This window comes from Myotis myotis, unplaced genomic scaffold, assembly GCF_014108235.1.
Source record: "Myotis myotis isolate mMyoMyo1 unplaced genomic scaffold, mMyoMyo1.p scaffold_m19_p_21, whole genome shotgun sequence".
Lineage (NCBI taxonomy): Eukaryota > Metazoa > Chordata > Mammalia > Chiroptera > Vespertilionidae > Myotis > Myotis myotis.
In genome coordinates, this window is record NW_023416326.1 from 2,543,850 (window position 1) to 2,563,339 (window position 19,490).

The 19,490-nt window shown below is 41.1% G+C and overlaps 1 protein-coding gene and 1 pseudogene across 1 annotated transcript in view; one reads left to right on the top strand and one right to left on the bottom strand.

Moving 5' to 3' along the window:
• Positions 1-19,490, bottom strand: part of CDC73 (cell division cycle 73) — a 62,299-nt gene that overhangs the window by 38,556 nt on the left and 4,253 nt on the right. The window contains exons 4-10 of the mRNA XM_036354499.1: positions 15,900-15,962; positions 15,768-15,820; positions 12,973-13,061; positions 11,794-12,010; positions 8,529-8,627; positions 7,085-7,163; positions 5,169-5,233 (exon numbers count right to left, since the gene is read on the bottom strand). Coding sequence (XP_036210392.1) covers positions 5,169-5,233; positions 7,085-7,163; positions 8,529-8,627; positions 11,794-12,010; positions 12,973-13,061; positions 15,768-15,820; positions 15,900-15,962 — 665 coding nt within the window. The remainder of the gene's footprint in view (positions 1-5,168; positions 5,234-7,084; positions 7,164-8,528; positions 8,628-11,793; positions 12,011-12,972; positions 13,062-15,767; positions 15,821-15,899; positions 15,963-19,490) is intronic.
• Positions 2,927-4,113, top strand: LOC118678813 (annotated as a pseudogene).

Below are 19,490 nucleotides of genomic sequence, written 5' to 3' on the forward strand. Positions count from 1 at the left end.
CTCATTATTCAGCCGTCTGGACCTAAAAAATTAGTCTTTGATCAAACTATCCTGGCATTAGAAGTAGCAGCAGTTTAGGAGAAATGCTAAGTCTTAAGGAAGCCTGTGCAAACAGTGACCATGGGGAGAGGCTGCGTGGCCTTGCACCAGGTCTGTCTGTATTGAAGAGATCCAAGTATCAAGCCATCTTACTCCAATTAAACAATTGAAGGATATAATGTAACATAGGCTCACCTTGCAACCATATCATTATAACGTGATTTCCCAGGTAGCTTTTTTACACAGAGAACACGTATGTGCTAAACCACCCGTGGGCAAACTGCGACCCGTGGGCAAACTGCGGCCCGCGGGCCGGATCCGGCCCGTTTGAAATGAATAAAACTAAAAAAAAAAAAAGACCGTACCCTTTTATGTAATGATGTGTACTTTGAATTTATATTAGTTCACGCAAACACTCCATCCATGCTTTTGTTCCGCCTCCGGTCCAGTTTAAGAACCCATTGTGGCCCTCGAGTCACAAAGTGTGCCCACCCCTGGGCTAGACAGAGGATGAGCTCAGTGGCTCTGGCAATTATACTTCTCACGGGCATTTAGCCCTTCAAACGCTCCTCTCTCACGCGTGAGCAAGAGCCACAGCCTCCTGCCCTGTGCTCACAGCAGCAGGGCCGTGTGCTTTGACCTGCTCCGTACAGAGGGTGCTGAGGACTCGCAGGCACCTAGAAGCAGGCAGTACGACTACGCTTTGGTCCTCAGGGAGCTACAGGAGGTCCCAATACAATATATAAACGTAATGCTACCTGTATGCCACACAGAGCATGTTTATGTCACATCTACTGTCCTATGATCTTTATGCTGGTGTCTAGAGCTTTAGAAAAAAAGTATACAAACTTTTTAAAATCACTAATGACTCTGAAAGTTTAAAAATAAATCAAATGTATATCACATGCCTCCCAAAAATTGATATCTATTAATTTATTAGAAGGTATTAGATCAATTATATCTATTATGTTTAATCCAGATAAAGAAAAAAATGTTCCCCAAATCAATTTAATGATAAAGTTTTTAATATTTTTCTATTAAAGCAACTCTTATAGGGAGAAATACATCTGATAATATATATCCACAGTTTTGGGTAAATTATAATGTATCTACAAATTTACTATCAGAATGATTGGTTATTATAATATAGCTCTATCTATGTTAAAACTCAACAGTTCCCAAGGACACTATGAAGTATTTTGTACAGCATTTTAAGATAAATGATAATATTCTAATTATATTAGAAGCTGAATTTTGGGATTTTCTAATAAAGAAAACTAAAAGGCTTCTACATAATAGAAGGCTAAAGACCTGATTAATTTTAATTCTCAAGTTTAGTATATTAAAATATACATGAAATTCAATTCCATAATGTTTCTGACAACACATACATGACAAAAAGACATTGTAAGAAAATTGAAGCTTCTATCTAAAAATACCAAATTTAGAAATAACTAGATTGATAGTGTCCAAAATTCATTCAGCTTGTAGATAAAAAATTGAATAAACTTGAGTTAAATTATAATATGTAAAATGTGTAATTGATTTAAGATCAAAATAATTACATATTAGATCTTATATACCACTGCAAAAACCTAAATGTAAAGACTTTTAATGACAACATAAACTATGACAACCTCAATAGTGAGACAATTATCTGAGTCTATGGTTGCTATGACCTTTGTTTTCAATAAAAATAAAAATCTTTAAAGTTTTAATTCCTAAACATTAGAAATAAATATATCTTCAACTTGACATAAATAGTATTCTAAAATCTTAAATAAGAATTTAGTTTTATCCAGACCAGAAGCACTAAGAGTTTAAAAACAGATATTTTCAAAATAAAAGTGGGAACAGTCACTCACAGAGGAACATGAGAAGCAGCAAAGACAAGAAGAACAACACAAAAGAAACATCCATCAAGAAAAAGACCTGGAAAAAAACCAAAACTTAGAATTAAAGATCAAATGAGGTTTGGCACAGTGGAGTAAGGGGCAGGGATGAACTAACTAGACAATCCAATGAGTAAGATAGAAACACTAAGACAGCTAAGAAAATAAAATCTGAATGTTGGATTTATATAAAAGATTGGAAATTCGTTGAAGATTTAAACCAATCTATGAAGACCTAGGAATTGATACAGCAAACTAACTCTGCCAAGAGCCAGCAGAGAAGTACCCAAGGAAATATCTAAGCACCCAATTACAGTATGTTATTAAATATACTAGGTTTTCATATGAATGAATTCAAGTAATTTATCAATAAGTAAAAGGAAATAGAATCCTTTTTCCCTCTAAGTAATATCTATGCCTCAGTGACCAGCCGACCAGTCAACCGGCTGGTAGCTATGACACATAACGACCACCGGCAGATGCTCAACGCACAGGCATGGAAACATGGAACAGACTGATGAATCTCAGAAGGAAAGGAGGAGAGGGGAGGGCGGAAAGAGATGAACCAAAGATCTTATATGCATACTAGAGGCTCAGTGCGCGAATTTGTGCACCAGTGGGGTCCCCCCGGCCTGGCCTGTGGGGATCGGGCTGAAAGCACCTCTCTGACATCCCCCTAAGATTCCCAGATTGTGAGAGGGCACAGTGCACCGGGCCTCTAGTATAAAATAAGCCCTACAGGCGTGGCTCAGAGGTTGAGCGTCGACCTATGAACCAGGAGGTCACACAGTTCGATTCCCGGTCAGGGCACATGCCCAGGTTTCGGGCTTGATCCCCAGCGTGGGACATGCATGAGGGAACCAATCAATGATTCCCTCTCATCGTTGATGTTTCTATCTCTCTCTCCCTCTCCCTTCCTCTCTGAAATCAATAAAAATATATTAAATATATATATATATATATACACACAATAAAATCATATCTGTGTTAAAAACATGGTGGATGGTTAGTCTACAAGACACTGAGAAAGAGTTACAATTTAGAAGTGGTAAAACATGCTCAATACTGATAATAATTTTGTTAAAATTGAAGGGATTCAAGTTGTATTGATAAAGGTAAGTATAATTATAATAAGGAGCTGTACTGCATTATGCTTTTGGAATGTCAAATTACCTGCACTGTGACTCCTGGTACCAAGAGTGTCTACCACAGTGGTGGCCTGGAGGAATTATGGATCTGACAGTGATGCTGGCCACCACCTCAGGAGCGCCATGAGAGGTGTGCCAACCTCCCCCCCAGACTTAGCAGAACTCAGCAATAGCCTTTATGCATCTACCTACCCACTTCCCACCTCCCACCTGGGTGACCCTGTCGGACAGAACTGGAAGATTACCTCTCACTGGGACAGGTGAATGTGCAAATGTTTCTGAAAGATGGGAGATTATTTAATGAAGAGCTAGGGAATCCTTTTATCATAATTCACAGTATCTCACTGCTGAGAGCTGAAGAACATTCTACAGTTACCCTACTTCTTCAAACAGAGGAAGAATTAGACAAGAAAGGAAGTGGTTTCTTTGTTTCCTTGGAGTGGGCCACTCTCAGTAAGAAAAATAAAGATAATAAAACTACGAAGAAGTTCTTAAGTGTGATACTCTCCGTGCAAAGTCAGGGCCACCTTATGCTGCTAGTGAGCCCGGCGGGAATGGTCTCATGACTGTCTCCCATCCTCCACATCCCTGCCGCTTGGTCAGATAGAGAAGAAAATAAGGATGAAGAGATGTCAGAGAAACCAGAGCCTCTGCATCGCGGCGAACAGACGGGAGATGCCTGGACAGTCACATACGGCTTCCAGGAGACAGTGCTAAGAGGACCTTCAAGGACAGGTTTTGCCTGATCACGTCAGCACTGTGCTGAAGGGTCAGAGGTTTTCGGAAGGAAATCTCTACTCACTGGATAATAACGAGATCAGCAGCCTGAAGATTTCCTGGTTAAGAAGAATGAAGGACTGGCCTGGCCAGTGCTGCTAGTCGGTGATAAACAAGGGGAACTTGCAGACTCAGCCCGATGTGGTGCAATAGCAGAACATTCGCTGCATTTGACCCCTGAAACTCTGAGCTTATCTCTCTCTCGCTCTCTCTCTCTCTCTCTAGTCCTGCTAAGTTCCTTGCTGCTACCCAACTAACAAAGAAAGCTCTTCATCACCTCCTCTTACTCACTATATATCGAAAAACATAACCCAGTGGCATTTTCTTAGTCTAATGTGGCCCCTTTCACAGAAGGAATCCATGACAATGTATTCAAGTTTTCCTGTACTGAACAGTTTCTACTCTCAACCCACAACCCCTACGATGGTCACATGAACGGATCGAGTGCCACACTAAGTCTACCAGTGCTCTCACAGGAGGGCGGAAAGGCAAACACAGACAGATCAGCTTGGACACAGTGCGCACTCCTGATTCAACTATTAAAAACGATGAGATTCCTGTACCACAAAATCTGTTTAATCCAGTATTTCTTAAACATTATAGAACCCAAGTAACACACTTTGGGGAAAGGCTCCCAACTCAAAAAAGACCCTAACAACCTACAACACTCACGCCTTTGACCTCTGGAGCCTTTACCAGGAAATGCATTTCATGGCCTAAGTCAAAATTAATTAGCAACCCAACTATTCAAAGTTGTAACTCACTGACTTCCCCATTTGCACAGAAGCTCAGTAATGAAGCCCATTTAAGGGCATTTCAGATGAGACCAAAGTAAAAAGGACAATAACCATAAAAGACTCACTCTGACAGCGACCAAAGGAAAACAAAGTCAGTCCCACAATAATGGGACTGGGGAGTGGCCAGTAGGCAAGTTCTGTTGCCAAGGAAACGTCAATAATAATGAATTTTGATGTCTTTTGAGTGTAAGGGATTTCACTTGAAAGAGCATAAGACACCATAGCAAGAAACTCCCAGTTGACCTTGCGACCCCTTTGTTGTCTTTAAATCCTCTCACCAGGTAGCACCCCACCTACTTGCAGTGAATCACAACAGGCTCACACATGCTCAACTCAGTTAAAAAAGGTAACAAGGACACCTGTGAATCAAATCCCCTGCATACACATCTAGCACACAACTGGTCATGACAGACAAATGTGTGAAACAGGAAATACACAGAGTAAAGGTTTCCTCAGCGCCGGCTGCTCATGGAGAGCGGGGGGAGCAAGGAAAGCTCTGTGCTCAGAGAACTTACCGTCACGGACTTCAGCGTCATCCCGTGGTAGGTGCCCATCGTGTCAATTTTGAAGCCTTCCGTTTCTATAAAGAAAGAGGGTTTTCTATTAGACGTCATGTATTTCATGATCAATCACAAATCTAAAGTAATAATCCATAATATATCTTAACAGGTCAACAGTATAATAAAACCTTTAATCTACCGTACACATAAAGTTAAATCACACACTTCTGAAGATAAAAATTTATAAGGGTATTAGTCTCAAAAATATATTCAATACACACCCTGTGTGCAGAAGCTGGTTAACACTGTGTCTACAACTGTGTTCAAAACTCATATTGGTTGAAAGTATCAAAAATTGAGATTGAGCCCGCTGGCATGGCTCAGTGGTTGAGCATCAACCTATGAACCAGGAGGTCATGGTTTGATTCCTAGTCAGGGCACACGCCCAGGTTGCCAGCTCAATCCTCAGTAGGGGGTGTACAGGAGGCAGCGAATCATTGATTCTCTCTCATCATTGATGTTTCTCTCTTTCTCTCTCTTTCTCTCTCTCAAATCAATAAAAATATATTTTTTAAAAATTAGATTGAATAAAATACTTCATAATTTAACCCCCAAGTTATTTACATCTAACACTCAATTACAGCACCACTAAAAGCACCTACTATCATAAGAAGTCCTTAACATATAGAAAAAGGCATGTTCAAAGATGACAATGACTAGGTATGTACACTGTGGAAAAGCAATGCTGTAAACAGATAAGGGTTCCAGGGCAGGGTCTCAATATGCCTTTCTGTAAAGCACCACGTACTACACATGTTACACACTGCAAGCCAAACAGTCGCTGTCACACCAGTGACTTCTGCAGTGTGGTGGCAGAAGCGAGATAAACGAGGGTCAGAGTTGGTCTGTGGGCGGTAATCTGCCAACCCCTAGAGTGCACATTATTCATTCCATAAGAAAAGCATCGCAGTGAATACAAGAACGGACCAGTCTACACCCTGTATTTAGTACATGCCTTTGTCCAGTAAAGGAAGTCAACACACAAAATTCACTGCATCAAGGTAACACATCCTTTAATGAAACTTAGATTTCAGATTATGCAGAAAAAAATGACAAATGTTAAACTTCCAAGTGCTACTACCTCGTTTTTTCATGTATCAAGTCAAGATAAACGAGAAGTTACACCGACATTAGTCCCACTTACTACCCACCTCACTAGCGTGACACTGACCCTACCGAGTTAGTCAGTACCCCCCGTGGGCTTCCACAAAACACAACCGCAGACACTGACCAATCCCCGCCTCCCAAGCGCTCATTGCACACATTCATAATCCGGGGAACATGACAGATGGAGAACCTCCCTCTAAAATCTACTTCTGAGAAGCAGCACTAGCCCTAATAGCCAATATAATATATACAGCATGGTTAATTACATACCAGTCATGGACTCCATGGACTTTATATTACCTAGTTCAATCCTCTTTCTCTCTCTCTCTCTCTCTCTCTCTCTCTCTCTCTCTCTCTCTCTCTCACCCTAACCCTGAGAGGCAGGCACTGCACTGCCACTGCTATTAGTACTGCAATGTCACAACGGGGGAAACCGAGACACAACGCAGTTAAAGTCACTTCTCAAAATTCACACACAAAGTGACTGTGACAGAAGCAATCTGGGTCCAGAATCCATGCACTGAAGCAGGGGGAAGCAAACACAGTCTGTAAAAACCAGATGGTGTCTCTAGGCTTTGCAGACCACGCAAACCCTGTCACAACTCAATGCCACTGCCACAGCACCCAGGGAGCCATGAGAAGCACATAACGGGGGAGCGTGGCCGCTGCAGACGGGGCCTGCCAACTGCGGCTCCCGCGTCAGGCCACCTGCCTCTCACGTGGAGCACAACCCAGGAAAAGAAAGATAAAACCAAGTCACTTGCCTTCTTTTCCTTTGAATCTTTCCTGGTCATATCTGTTGTAGGCCGCTGGGATAGGCTGTTTGGTACGCAATGTGGGGTCCTGCAGAAAAATTAACCATGATTTACATGTTAATAGTCTATTGTTACTTAATACTCATCATAAAAACCACAATAATATTGTTTTCTAAGCTTTTATTCTTACCATAGCCAACAAGACAAAAGTGGGGAGGAGACAAAATGAACCATCGATGCTTATTTTCAAGATACTGTTTACGACCAGAAAACCGCCACCCTGTCAGGGCAAAGGACTCCAAGTAAACGTGCACCAGGGCAGAAAGCAAAGCTTCTTAGAGATGCAGAAACAAGATGGCGTGTGCTGAGGACTTTCCTCCCAACTCCTTACATCTCTTTATGAAGTAGTAAGCTTCCTCCAATTATGAACTTTTTCTTTAACAAAAAAAACCCACACACCCTTTAAATTCAAAGTTTATGGAGCTGGCATTTTAGAGCCTCTTAACTGAATTATTCTCCAAATTGTTAATCTTTAAATGAATATAATGACAATGACAACTGTAACAATAATCCTATATAATAAAAGGCTATATAATAATATGCAAATTGAGTGACCGGTCATTCTGTTGTTCAGTCGATTGGCATATTAGCCTTTTATTATATAGCAGCGGTTCTCAACCTGTGGGTCGCGACCCCTTTGGCGGTCAAACAACCCTTTCATAGGGATCACTTAAGACCATCCTGCATATCAGATATTTACATTACAATTCATAACAGTAGCAACATTACAGTTAAGTAGCAACGAAAATAACTTACGGTTGGGTCACAACATGAGGAACTGTATTTAAAGGGCCAGAAGGTTGAGAACCACTGTTATATAGGATTATGGACTTGGGCAATTTCAACCTATGTCTCAGTTTTCTCACCTATCAAATGGGAATAATATTTTTGCATCACAGGATTCTTGGGAAGACTAAGTGACAAAAAAGCTGGTATAGCTCTCAATAGCTGGTTATGGAAATAAAATATTGCTATAAGTACATTTATTATATTGTAACATTAAGCATTTATGTAATTAATAAAATATTATTATGGAACACTCTTCACCAGGATAAAGATGATCCCTGTGATATTCTAATGGAGGCCTCCTTCCAGGTAGGCACATGACTGTTTATTATTCATTGACCTATCAACCAATTTCAAAGCCCAACCAGGAAGAAATAAGATTACTTTGTTACGAGAGTCAACACAGGTATGTCTCCAGGCAAGAATTACTGCTCAAGTAACTTCTAATGGTGAGAAGGACTTTCACATCCTTTAGATATGTTGAAGCTGCATAAGGTTTAGAAACTACTACCTGAAAACCTCTGATTACATGTCTTCAAAATCATAATCCTGGAAACCAAGCGTCATTTTCAATAAAACTACAGCGTAGGCAGTAAACCATTCTTACCACAGGTGCTGCATTGGGGGCCGGTCGCTGCTCAGGTGCACGCCCTTCTTCTCTGGCTTTCACAGACTGAAGAATTGCAAAAATATTCTTGGAAAAGTTCTAAAATAAAACAAGACAGATGTGTTGTCAAGAGAGGATTAATTCTGAATCAACTACTACAACAATCCCTTCATCCTCAGGGGACATGTTCCAAACTCCAGTGGATGCCTGAAACCGCAGGTGTAAAAACCCTAATCATCTCTTCACCTCCGCCAGAAACGTGCAGCGTCTTCCTCACTGGCAGGCACAGCTTCTCCAGGACTTTAAAAAAAAACACTTTATTGTTGAAAGCATTACATATGCCCCTCCCCCATTTTTTCTTAAATATAGCTTTAATTAATTCTAATTTTTTACTTTCCTAATTTTAATTATTTTTTTAAGCTCCAGTAATCTTTATATTTTTCAGTCCAAACCTATTCTTGGACTGTGTAACCATCCCTTACTCGCAGTAAATGGCTTGACGTCACTCATTCCAGGGGATCCCTGGCTGAAACCTCAATGCTTTCTGGAGCAGCCCTTTGTTTGAAAAACTATTTTCCAAAATGCACAAAAAGTAAGGACAAGAAAGAGTGGCACTGTTTAAAATTTTTGCAAGGCTCAATGTCTGGCCTAATAGAAGAGAGCTGTATTTCTACAGTTAATAGTTGGGTTATCTTGTTTGGTTTTGGTCTAAGTATATGAAAGAAAATCTGGCCTCACACGGACAACTGGAGAAGGAGTATTACAATAGCTTTTCAAGGGACTGGATTTTCTCTGACATCACACCAAACCATATAAATATCTCATCACAGCCATCATCAGTGGAAAAGAAAACACGGCCGGCCGCGAGCAGAGCGGCGCCAGTGCCTGTTCATGCCAAGAGGCCAGCAGTGCACCAGGTCCCCCATTCACACTGACAGTGCAAAGGTCAACACAGAGACAAATGCAAATGAAGTCTTAATCCAGACTTATTATCACGTGATGAAAATCCATTCTCACTACCGTAAATATTACATAGTACTGTGTGAGACACACAGAGTCTGGAAAAATCAGTCAAAATGTTATCAGCTATTTTTGTATGGCGGAAATAATCTCTTTTTGTCAATTTTTCAGCAATGAACACATACCAATTTACACACGTTTAAAAGTGTGTTTTTAACGGCATTATAAAATCTGGTTGCTTTATGTGGCCTGAAATGACCATAAGAGTACATACTTACTATTTCCTATGGACTCTTCGACCTATCTTTTATTCTAAAAACCCAGAAAAAAAGATCTGTCTAAAATCTTAGGATCTTGTACGGGTATGAGTACCTAGAAGAGGGGTGGGCAAACTTTTTGACTCGAGGGCCACAATGGGTTCTTAAACTGGACCAGAGGGCGGGAACAAAAGCATGGATGGAGTGTTTGTGTGAACTAATATAAATTCAAAGTAAACATCATTACATAAAAGGGTACAGTCTTTTTTTTTTTTTTTTTAGTTTTATTCATTTCAAACGGGCCGGTCCGGCCCACGGGCCGTAGTTTGCCAACGGCTGACCTAGAAAGTTTTTGAGTTTAGCAGGAAAAAAAAACAGTATACAGAGAAAAAAAGTCAAAATAGTTCTTATTTTAAAAATGGTAAAACAGAAGCAAACCTAGCTACCAAGCAATTCTTCAATTAACCTATTTTTCAAACTGTAACAGTGGTACCAACACTAAATTAAAACACTAAGTTTTCAAATGATGGTACAATCCTGCCACCTAGAGCTCAATAAAAATTGTTCATCTCAGTTATCTGAAAACGTAATGTTTGGTCTAAAAGGAAGGTGGGGCATATCACCTATGTTTCGTTCCATTCCTGTAAGATTCAGATTTTCCAGCAGTTATAATAAATGTTGGTAGAACAATGCAAGTCACAATATTCAACTATGAGCCCCACCTTAGGCAGTAAGAAGGAGCGTTAAACAGATCATTCACTGCACACACACAAGTGGAAGTTTACTCCCGTTGGATTATGGATTACTTCTCCATAATCCAAGGTCTGGGGAACGCGTCCTAGTCCTGAGTTCAAGTGCTCTGCACAAGTCAGAGCACAAGTCCTTCCTTCCCATTCTCTTTTCTAGCAGCTGTATTCCTGCTCCAATGGTGGAGGGAAAGTGAGGCCAGAACCCAACATCTGCAAATGAAACTCCTATGAAAGTCAGTAATCTCACACTTCTACAAACCTTCTTACCACTCAGATTATTAACAACTGGGCGTCAGTGGAGAACGAACATTTAGGAGAACACTGGGCGGTGGGGGAGGAAATGACAGCTGAAACTATGGAGCCCCTTAAGATACGGACACACCCAGCGTCTTCCAAAGTTTAAAGCACGCATCTCCTCAACCAGCAATTTGCTTCTGAAGTTTAAACTTGTGCTGTATGCACATGAATGCACAGGTTTATGTACAGGGTGTTTTTTAATGCATTATTTGTAATCGTGAACAGGAAAGAGGAAAAGAAGGGAGGAGAGAGGGAAGAAAATCCCACAATCCAGCAGCAAAAAAACAAAGCAAACACACAAAAAAAGCCAAAGGAAAATGCCCTTGCCAGTTCGGCTCCATGAATAGAGCTCTGTCTGAGGACTGAAGAGTCCCAGGTTCGATTCCAGTCAAGGGCACGTACCTGGGTTGCAGGCTCCCAGTCCTGGTCGGGAGCATGTGGGAGGCAACCAATCGCTGTCTCTCTCTCACATCAGTGTTTCTCTCTGTCTCTCCCTCTCCCTTCCACTCTCTCTAAAAAGCAATAGAAAAAAATATCCTCAGGTGACGATTAAAAAACAAAATGACTCCATTAATAAGGAACAAATAAATATTGGTATATCCAAACCAGAATATATAAAATACATGCAATAAATGTTCACTGACTGATTTTCCCAAGTTCTCTACTTTGTGGAGACAAAAATTAATAAACAACCAGAGAGCTTGACATCAATATTCCCTGTTCACTGGGTTTACCCAAAAATCTGGTCAACAGGAAAAGTGGACCCCTCCTGGGATTGACAAATTAGGGCAAATCAAGGAGACTTTCTCATCAGCTTCTTTGGTGGCCACCAACCCACCCCAGGGCAGACTACAATGACTAATACGCCACCTAGAAACCCACCTGATCCCGACCCTCCAGAGGTAAGCGTGAGCCTCCCAGAGAAGTGCGAACCTGAGCCACTTTTATAAGCAATCACAGGCTCAATCCGCACTCGGTGCACAAGCATGTCAAACCTCTCACCTTCCCCGTGCTCTGCAGGATAGTGGTCCGAGTCCTCCACACTCTCTCTCTGCTGACAATATCCCAGGTCACATCTACCTCAGCGTCCACAAAACTCCTCTGTTTGAGAGCAGTTATGTCATCATCTAAGTCAGTCTTGATGGTAGATCTTTTCTGAGCCAAAATTTTGGCTTTGATTGCCGCAATTTTTTCCACCGACATAGCTTCAGACAAAGACCTGAAAGCAATTCATTTTTTAAAATTTTCACAGCAAGGATCTCTTGAGCACATCAAAATACACTGGGTTACATTTGTAAGTTCACGGCAAAAATACTTTAAGTGGCAATAATTAGGTTTTCTTCTTATCTATAAAAATGACATACTTCATATTTTATGATCACCTAAGATTTTACAGAGCCCCTGTAGAAATATTACTAATATCTTAGAAGGACCAATGCAACAGAAATCTTCACATTTTTTCATGTCTTCCCCACCCAAAATAGAACTCATTACTATGGGTGCTTTAATTTGTTTTCCTGATACTTTCATTTGTTTACATCCCTCTACCTATGCAAAGTGTATACACACACTCACACACACACACACACACACACTTGGAAGAGACTGGGGGTGAAAAATTCATTCTGTAAAAAATTCAAAACTTAGGTTTTCCCTGAAATTTACTTCAAAGGTTTCAAACCTGTATGTCATCATGTATAATATATTGTAACGGGGCTTTTATGTACCACATAAACATACATTTCTTTTCATGTCTGGACGATGAAATCATATTTTGATGCTTCCTTTTCTTTACTTGATTTTCAAATAATAGGCAAAACAGTAGAGACTTTCAGAACCATAAAAAAAAGACAACATTGAGTGCAGATTTCATTAAGATAACCATCTTAACCTTGGTGTCGTTTTCACAATGTAAAATGAGAGAAAGTTAAAAAGTGTTTGGGTACCTTAACAGTTGATACAGTAACTGGTTTATTTCTATTAGGATGCAGGGGCTTTACAGCAGATGCTGAAGATGCTTCTAGTACTTGACTCATTTTCCATAATACTGTGCAACTTTCCCTAAAAACCTAAGGCATACCAGCATACCTTCAGCCAAATTATAATGAAATGTGCATTAAACTGACTTTCCCACCCACTCACACACCCACACTGCCTTCTTTCTGCCAAAGGAATTCTTACCTGATCTGCTCCGTCTGCACAATCCCTTCTTTGTGGCCCTCCAAGCGGGCAGCCAGCCTCTCCTTGTCAAGGCGCACACACTCTTCATCCTGGAAAGCCGCAGCTCAGTGAGTATTTTAAAGCTTTAATGTTTAGAACGAAAAACACTACACGTAACTTTCCCTCACAGATACTTCTGCCTACAAAGTTCCAGGCATCCCTAGTCCTCTGTCAACTTCAAGATTATTTTCACTTACATAAAGACAATAATAATAAATATATGTTGGATCACATAAGAGCAGAACTGACTAAACACTTACCAAAAACCTTCAGTTACCTTTTTCTATGACTAAGAGGTCTTCGCATGAGATAGCATAGCTACCTTTATTCAGAAAGATAGCATACACAGGTAAATTCCTATCCTTTGGGAAAGTTTATAACTACATTCATAAAAACTTTCACCACAGTCAAAATCTCATTTTGGATCTAGATTGTTTGCATCCTTTGCCACAGGTCCTGACTCCACCAGGACAGATCAAAACACTAGAAGTGAACCTTTAATGGCTTTCTAGCCTGTTCCTCTGAACATTAGGAGTTGCCTACAAGGTGCCCTTGGGCCACTTCTTGTCTGAATTCAACCTTTTACCTAATCTGCATATTAGATTTTCAGATAAAATTTCGTCTGAAAATGTTTGGTTACTTAAACACCTTTCGGACCGCTCACGAGTTTTCTCGTGTTTCGCGCGCCATCTGTTATGGACCTTAGATGTCAACACACTGTCTTGTCCACATCGAATGAAGCGATCTCATTGGTGGAAACCGTGCAGGTCAATCTACGAAAAACTATGTAACTGCACGAACCCATAAAGCATTGCAGTTACATTGCATTTTGGTCATTCGAATAGTCTTCGTCTTCAAGTTCCTGGCGCTTTTAGAAAATGTTTTACACAGTACCATACGTTAAAAAAGTACTAGGCACTTTAATTGTTTAATTGTTTTTGTAAATAAAAATGTTATAATTACTGAAAAACAACACCTAAAGTGCATTATGATCTGTAGTTATGATGATTTAAGTAACATGCAGTTTGCCCAAAAACTGAGGTCCCTGGCGTATGTCTTAGAGGTTTCTATGCGGTATGCAATGTGTTAAAAAACAAAACTGAGTAACTCCGACCTAATTTAATCTCCTCGATCAACACATGGAAACCTGAGGACCACAGTCAGTGTCTATGACCAATGGGATAGGAAACTGCATAAAAACCATCAATGCATTTGAGGTCTAAAACGATGCCATGCTCCAATTCAGCTCTAATATTAATCTTTCATGTGAAACTCGTAACACAGACATGCTGCTGGCATGACTGCAAGGATAGTTTTTAGGAAACGCAATAAATGTTTGCCATTTGTAACAAAGGCATAAACATACTACCACTCAAGTTCCATAGGAGCCTCCTTGCAGATTTTAAAAACAACCGCAGCCCAATTTTACTCAGACCAGAACCCACCTCAAGGTTTTTCTCTCCCAGAATAGGGCCTTGCAGGCTCTCAATCTATAGCCGCTACAGTGAAAACTGCATATGCAGTGTAGCTGTGTAGATATTAACTCTATAAATGCTCTGGAAGAAATTTTGTTATGCTATTTCCTGCTGATTTTTCAAATTACCAGAATCCTAGAAAATTAGCATTTCTGACTTGTTCAATTCTTTTGATATTTATACTGTGGTTTTAAGGTTTTTCTAAATAAATAGCATCCTTAAATTCACTCATTTTGCATAGAGTGTCACTGCCTCCTTTCATACAGAGAAATTTGGGGAAATTTCAGTTTTCGTGCCACAAAATCTGTAACCAGTGAAGAGGTACAGGTATGAATCTGTACCCACAGAGTCATAACAAGGAGCTAATGACCACTGTTATGGGTCCTAAAATACAGAGCCATGTCTCAGAGTACGCTAATTAAAATTACATTGTTTTACCATCAAATATTGCCCATAATTTTGTTTTTACTTACCACCCAACCCTATTCCTTTAACAGCCACCTTTCTTATCCTTAACTACAGACGTTCTGCTATTTATAGCTGGCAAAAGGTACAACCAGTTGGCAAGTGGGAAATAAAATATCGGGTTCCTGATGATGCTAACACTAGTGATGGCTACGGTATCATTCCTGTATTTTTCATTGATATACAACCAGCTTAGTCATTTTTCAGATCTTCAGTGTAGCCCTGCTGTACAATCCTCCATTTTCAGTGGGATTTACACGTGACTGATCTGGAGCTTGTGACAACTTTAAATAAATAGTATCATAAAATTCCCAGTCGCAGGCAGTACACTAGCTAGTCAACAACTGCTCTTCCCGAAGGTAACCACCTTTCTTAGGTGACTTCTGTTGCAGGCGAAGAACTACCTTATTCACCAATATCAACCGTCCACTTAGTGGCTGTAACATGCCAACCTGAAGTGTCGATACTTCAAGAAATAACTGTAATAAGCGCTTTATAGTCACAGCTCCTGAGAGTGAAGCCAATTGCCACAGCATCTTACCCAGGTTAGGCAAACCCCAACCCGAAGGCCCAATGTGGCCCCCCATCTGTTTTGTAAAATTGTATTAGAACATATGGGAGTGGCTGAAAAGAGACTAAATGACCCAAAAAGGCTAAAATATTTCCTGTCTGACTCTTCATAAGTTTGCCAACCCCTGATCTATTCCAACACTTTCATCAATAAGGAATATAAAGTCATTTGTCCACCACGCAGCTTTATTCTAAATCCCAATTTCTTTAACAATACGAATCGTCTTTACAATAAAACTCTACTACCTCAATTCGTGGTTTCTTTGCTTCTGCTAAAACTTCATCTGCAGCTCGTTTGACTGTAAGAAAAAGAAGCAATAAATGTATAGTTTGGGAATAGGCTCTTAAAAGTTCAAGATAAACGTTCAAAAGACATACCTTGAGTAGATCGCTGAAGACCGATTTCTAGAGGGGCACTTCGGTCTATACTTGCCGACGTTGCTGAAGATTTAAAAAGATTTGTGTGAGGTCAATATCTGAACATATATAGTGGATGTTATTACAAATGAAAAGCTCAAGGAGTTTTGGGGTATTTTTTGTTATATTACTTTATATAAAATGATTTCCTAAGTAAAAAGTAAGTTTTAAAGCAGCCTTGTAAATGCATTTTATTTTATTTTTATGATCTTAGAGGGATACAGGGAGGAGGAGGAGAGGGAGGGAGGGAGGGAGGGGGAGAGAGAGAGAGCGAGAGCGAGAGAGAGAGGAACATAGATTAGTTGCCTCTGGCGTGCACCATGACTAGAAAGCAAACCTGACACCTTTTGGTGAACAGGACAACACTCCAGGCTCATGAATAGAGCGGCGGCCAGTGGACTGAAGGGTCTCGGGTTCAAGTCCGGTCAAGGGCACATGCCCGGGTTGTGGGCTCGATCCCCAGTAGGGGGCGTGCAGGAGGCAGCCGATCAATGATTCTCTCTCATCATTGATGTTTCTCTCTCTCCTTCCCCCCTCCTCTCCGAAATCAATGAAAACGTATTTTTTTTAAAAATTTGTATTAGAAAGCCTATTAGTAGGACCATCTATGGTTAACAATTTAACTTACAAATGATTGATATAATCTGACTAAAATCAATTGGTCAAAGCACACACTCCAGTATCACAGCATGTGCACGTAGCAGCAGTCAGTCAATAGTAAATACACATACATACACATATGAGAGAAGCGTTATTTGTTAACATTCACTTTGTAATGCAATGTTTACTCATAATTGGTAAACAAGTTATTTTAAACTAAACTAAGCCATTTGATTTTGAATGGTTAACAATAAAGGCAGGATAACCCAGGGGTGTACCTGTCCCTTCACCTAGTCCCACCCCCTCATGTGACTACTGCTAATCTCCTGGGCAGATTTCTAGAGTTTCTTCTGTAGACACAAGAAATACACAATCATACTTTTATTTTTCCCTGTTTTTACACAAAAGATAGCATACTACACATTGTTCAGAGCTTGCCTTATGTGGAGCGTTTAACTTTTTTTATAGCTGCACAGTGTTCTACTGTATGGATTAACTGTAATTTCAAGTTCCCTGTCAATGGGTAGTTCAATTCTCTTTTGCCAATACAAGCAAGGGCACAATGAAAACTTTATAAATACACTGCTTCCTCCATTTCCAAATACAGCTCAGAATAACACCCCAGATGCAGGATTTCAATGTCGTTTTGGAAAGATTACTGCAAAATTTCTTCAGTGGGGATTGTATCAATTCACATTAAAACCAACACTGTTTGAAAATATGTATTTCCTCACAGCTTCAGAGTGTATTATCAAGCTTCCGTATTTTAATCGATTAAAAAAAATGCTTCTCTGTATAGTTTAAGTTTGCAATTCTATTATTATGAGTGAAATGAAGCATTTTTCACATTATTTTCCTTTTCTGTGAACTGTGTGCACATAATCCACCGGTGTTATGTTCTAAGACCACTTCATAGCATTAGTGAGATTGGCCCTTTTACTTTGAGTTGAAATACCTTTTCCCAGTTGGTCATTTTTGTATAATGCCACAACTTTTACTTTTTACCAACATACTAACTGAATACTCCCACCTTTTGCCACTAATTGGAAATGTCTTTTTAATCAAATTAAACTCACACACCTTAACATCTAACAAAGAAGTTGTTCTATCAGCTTATTCTTTCACGTTTGAAATTTATTAGGGCTTTATTGTAAGTTCTAAACTCTGAAACGGCAGGTATTTTCTTATTGCTCTTTTTCAAACTTTTGTGACATTTTATCAAGTGAATTTTAGAATCATCTTTGCTAGTTCCACCCACCCCTCCGGATTTTTATTGGGATCACATTAAATACGCAAATATGTCAAGAACTGGTATCTTTCAGCTGTTATGTCGTCCTCTGAGAACGTGGAATGTCTTAAGATCAGGTCAACTTTTTCATTAAACCACAAAACTAGCCTTTTTTTTTTAAATTAGCAATGCACTTGAAGACCAAAATTCTCTCCCCCAGAAACGGCAGGAAGCGAGGATGGAGAAAGGGCAATTCTGTTCTGGAAAACACCACCATTTGCTCGAAAGCACTGCCCCGAACGAGCCTGTTCATCCGACGGTGCCCTCGGTGAGAGCCCACCGGGCTCAGTGAGGACAGTCCGGGAGGCCCACGGTCCCGATGATGGTCTTTCCACAACACGGGGGACTGTGCAGAGCCACCCACTGGCACGGCCGTGGAGCAGGACGGGTGACAAGACACCGACTAAGGACTTCAAGAGCAAACCACAGCGCGGGAAAGGTGAGACCAAACATTTCCCAATCACTTTATTCATGCTCTGCAGGATGCAAATGAAAACGGACTCACTTTTCCAGGAGAGCACTTCCTATTAAGCATGTTCTAAATGCTGGGTATTAACTGCCTGCCCCTAGAGTTTACCCTCGCGTGGGGGAGACAGACAATATCTAAGGGAACAAATAAAGGCATAATTTCAGGTCAACCTAAGGGATGGGATGAGAAGTAAGTCAGGGAGGTGCGTACACAGACGAGGGGAGGAGGGAAAGCAGGGCTATATTCAGTGTAATCGGGTGAGTGCTCCGACAGACCACAGATCGGAACGGAGTGGGAGAAAGGGAGAAAGTGTCACAACTGAGCAACAGAACGGAACGCAGAGGCAGCATGTGCAAAGGCTATCGGGTTAGAACAGCTGACAGAGCCGGCAGCACTGGGCCAAGATGAGGTTAGACTTAGGCGGAAGCAAGATGGTGTCGGGCAGGGTAGGTGTGAAGGGAAACCACAGGATGGCCTTGAACAGGGGAGTGACAGAAACAGGTCACTAACAGCAGGCGGGGCGGGGGGCGGGGGGAAAGAAAACAAACAAAGTGTGGGGACCCGCGGGAGGGCCAGGCAGAGGTCTGGAGACAAAGCGTGGAACAGGGTAGGAGGAGGCCAGCCAGAGGCTGTCAGACTGTCAAGATGGAATGGAGGAGCAACTACATGAACAGGCAACCCCTGCCCGGGGGGGACCCTGCGAGTGAAGGTGCTGTGTTAGTTCTGTTTCCAGGAGACGGAGGAGGGATCGGCACTGCATTTCAGGATACATTAAATTCCAGATACCGGCCCTGGCTGGCTTGGCTCAGTGGATAGAGCGTCAGTCTGCGGACTGAAGGGTCCGAGGTTCGATTCCAGTCAAGGGCACATGCCCGGGAATGGGCTCGATCCCCAGTAGGGGCCATGCAGGAGGCAGCCAATCCATGATGCTATCTCATCACTGATGTTTCTCTCTCCCTCTCCCTCTGCCTTCTTCTCGGAAATAAAATAAAAAATAAAATTTCCCAGACATCTGCCTAGAAATCTCGGAGGGAAGGTGCTGAGAGTGGCCCCGACCCTGGTGGGGAGGAAGTGTGCAAAACAAAGAGGTGGACGATGAGCAGAAAGACAACAGCGGCCCCGAGGCCGAGGAACACGGGCTCGGAGCGGGAGCGGGCAGCAGTACCAGGTGTGCGGAGGTGAGCGCTGTGGGGAG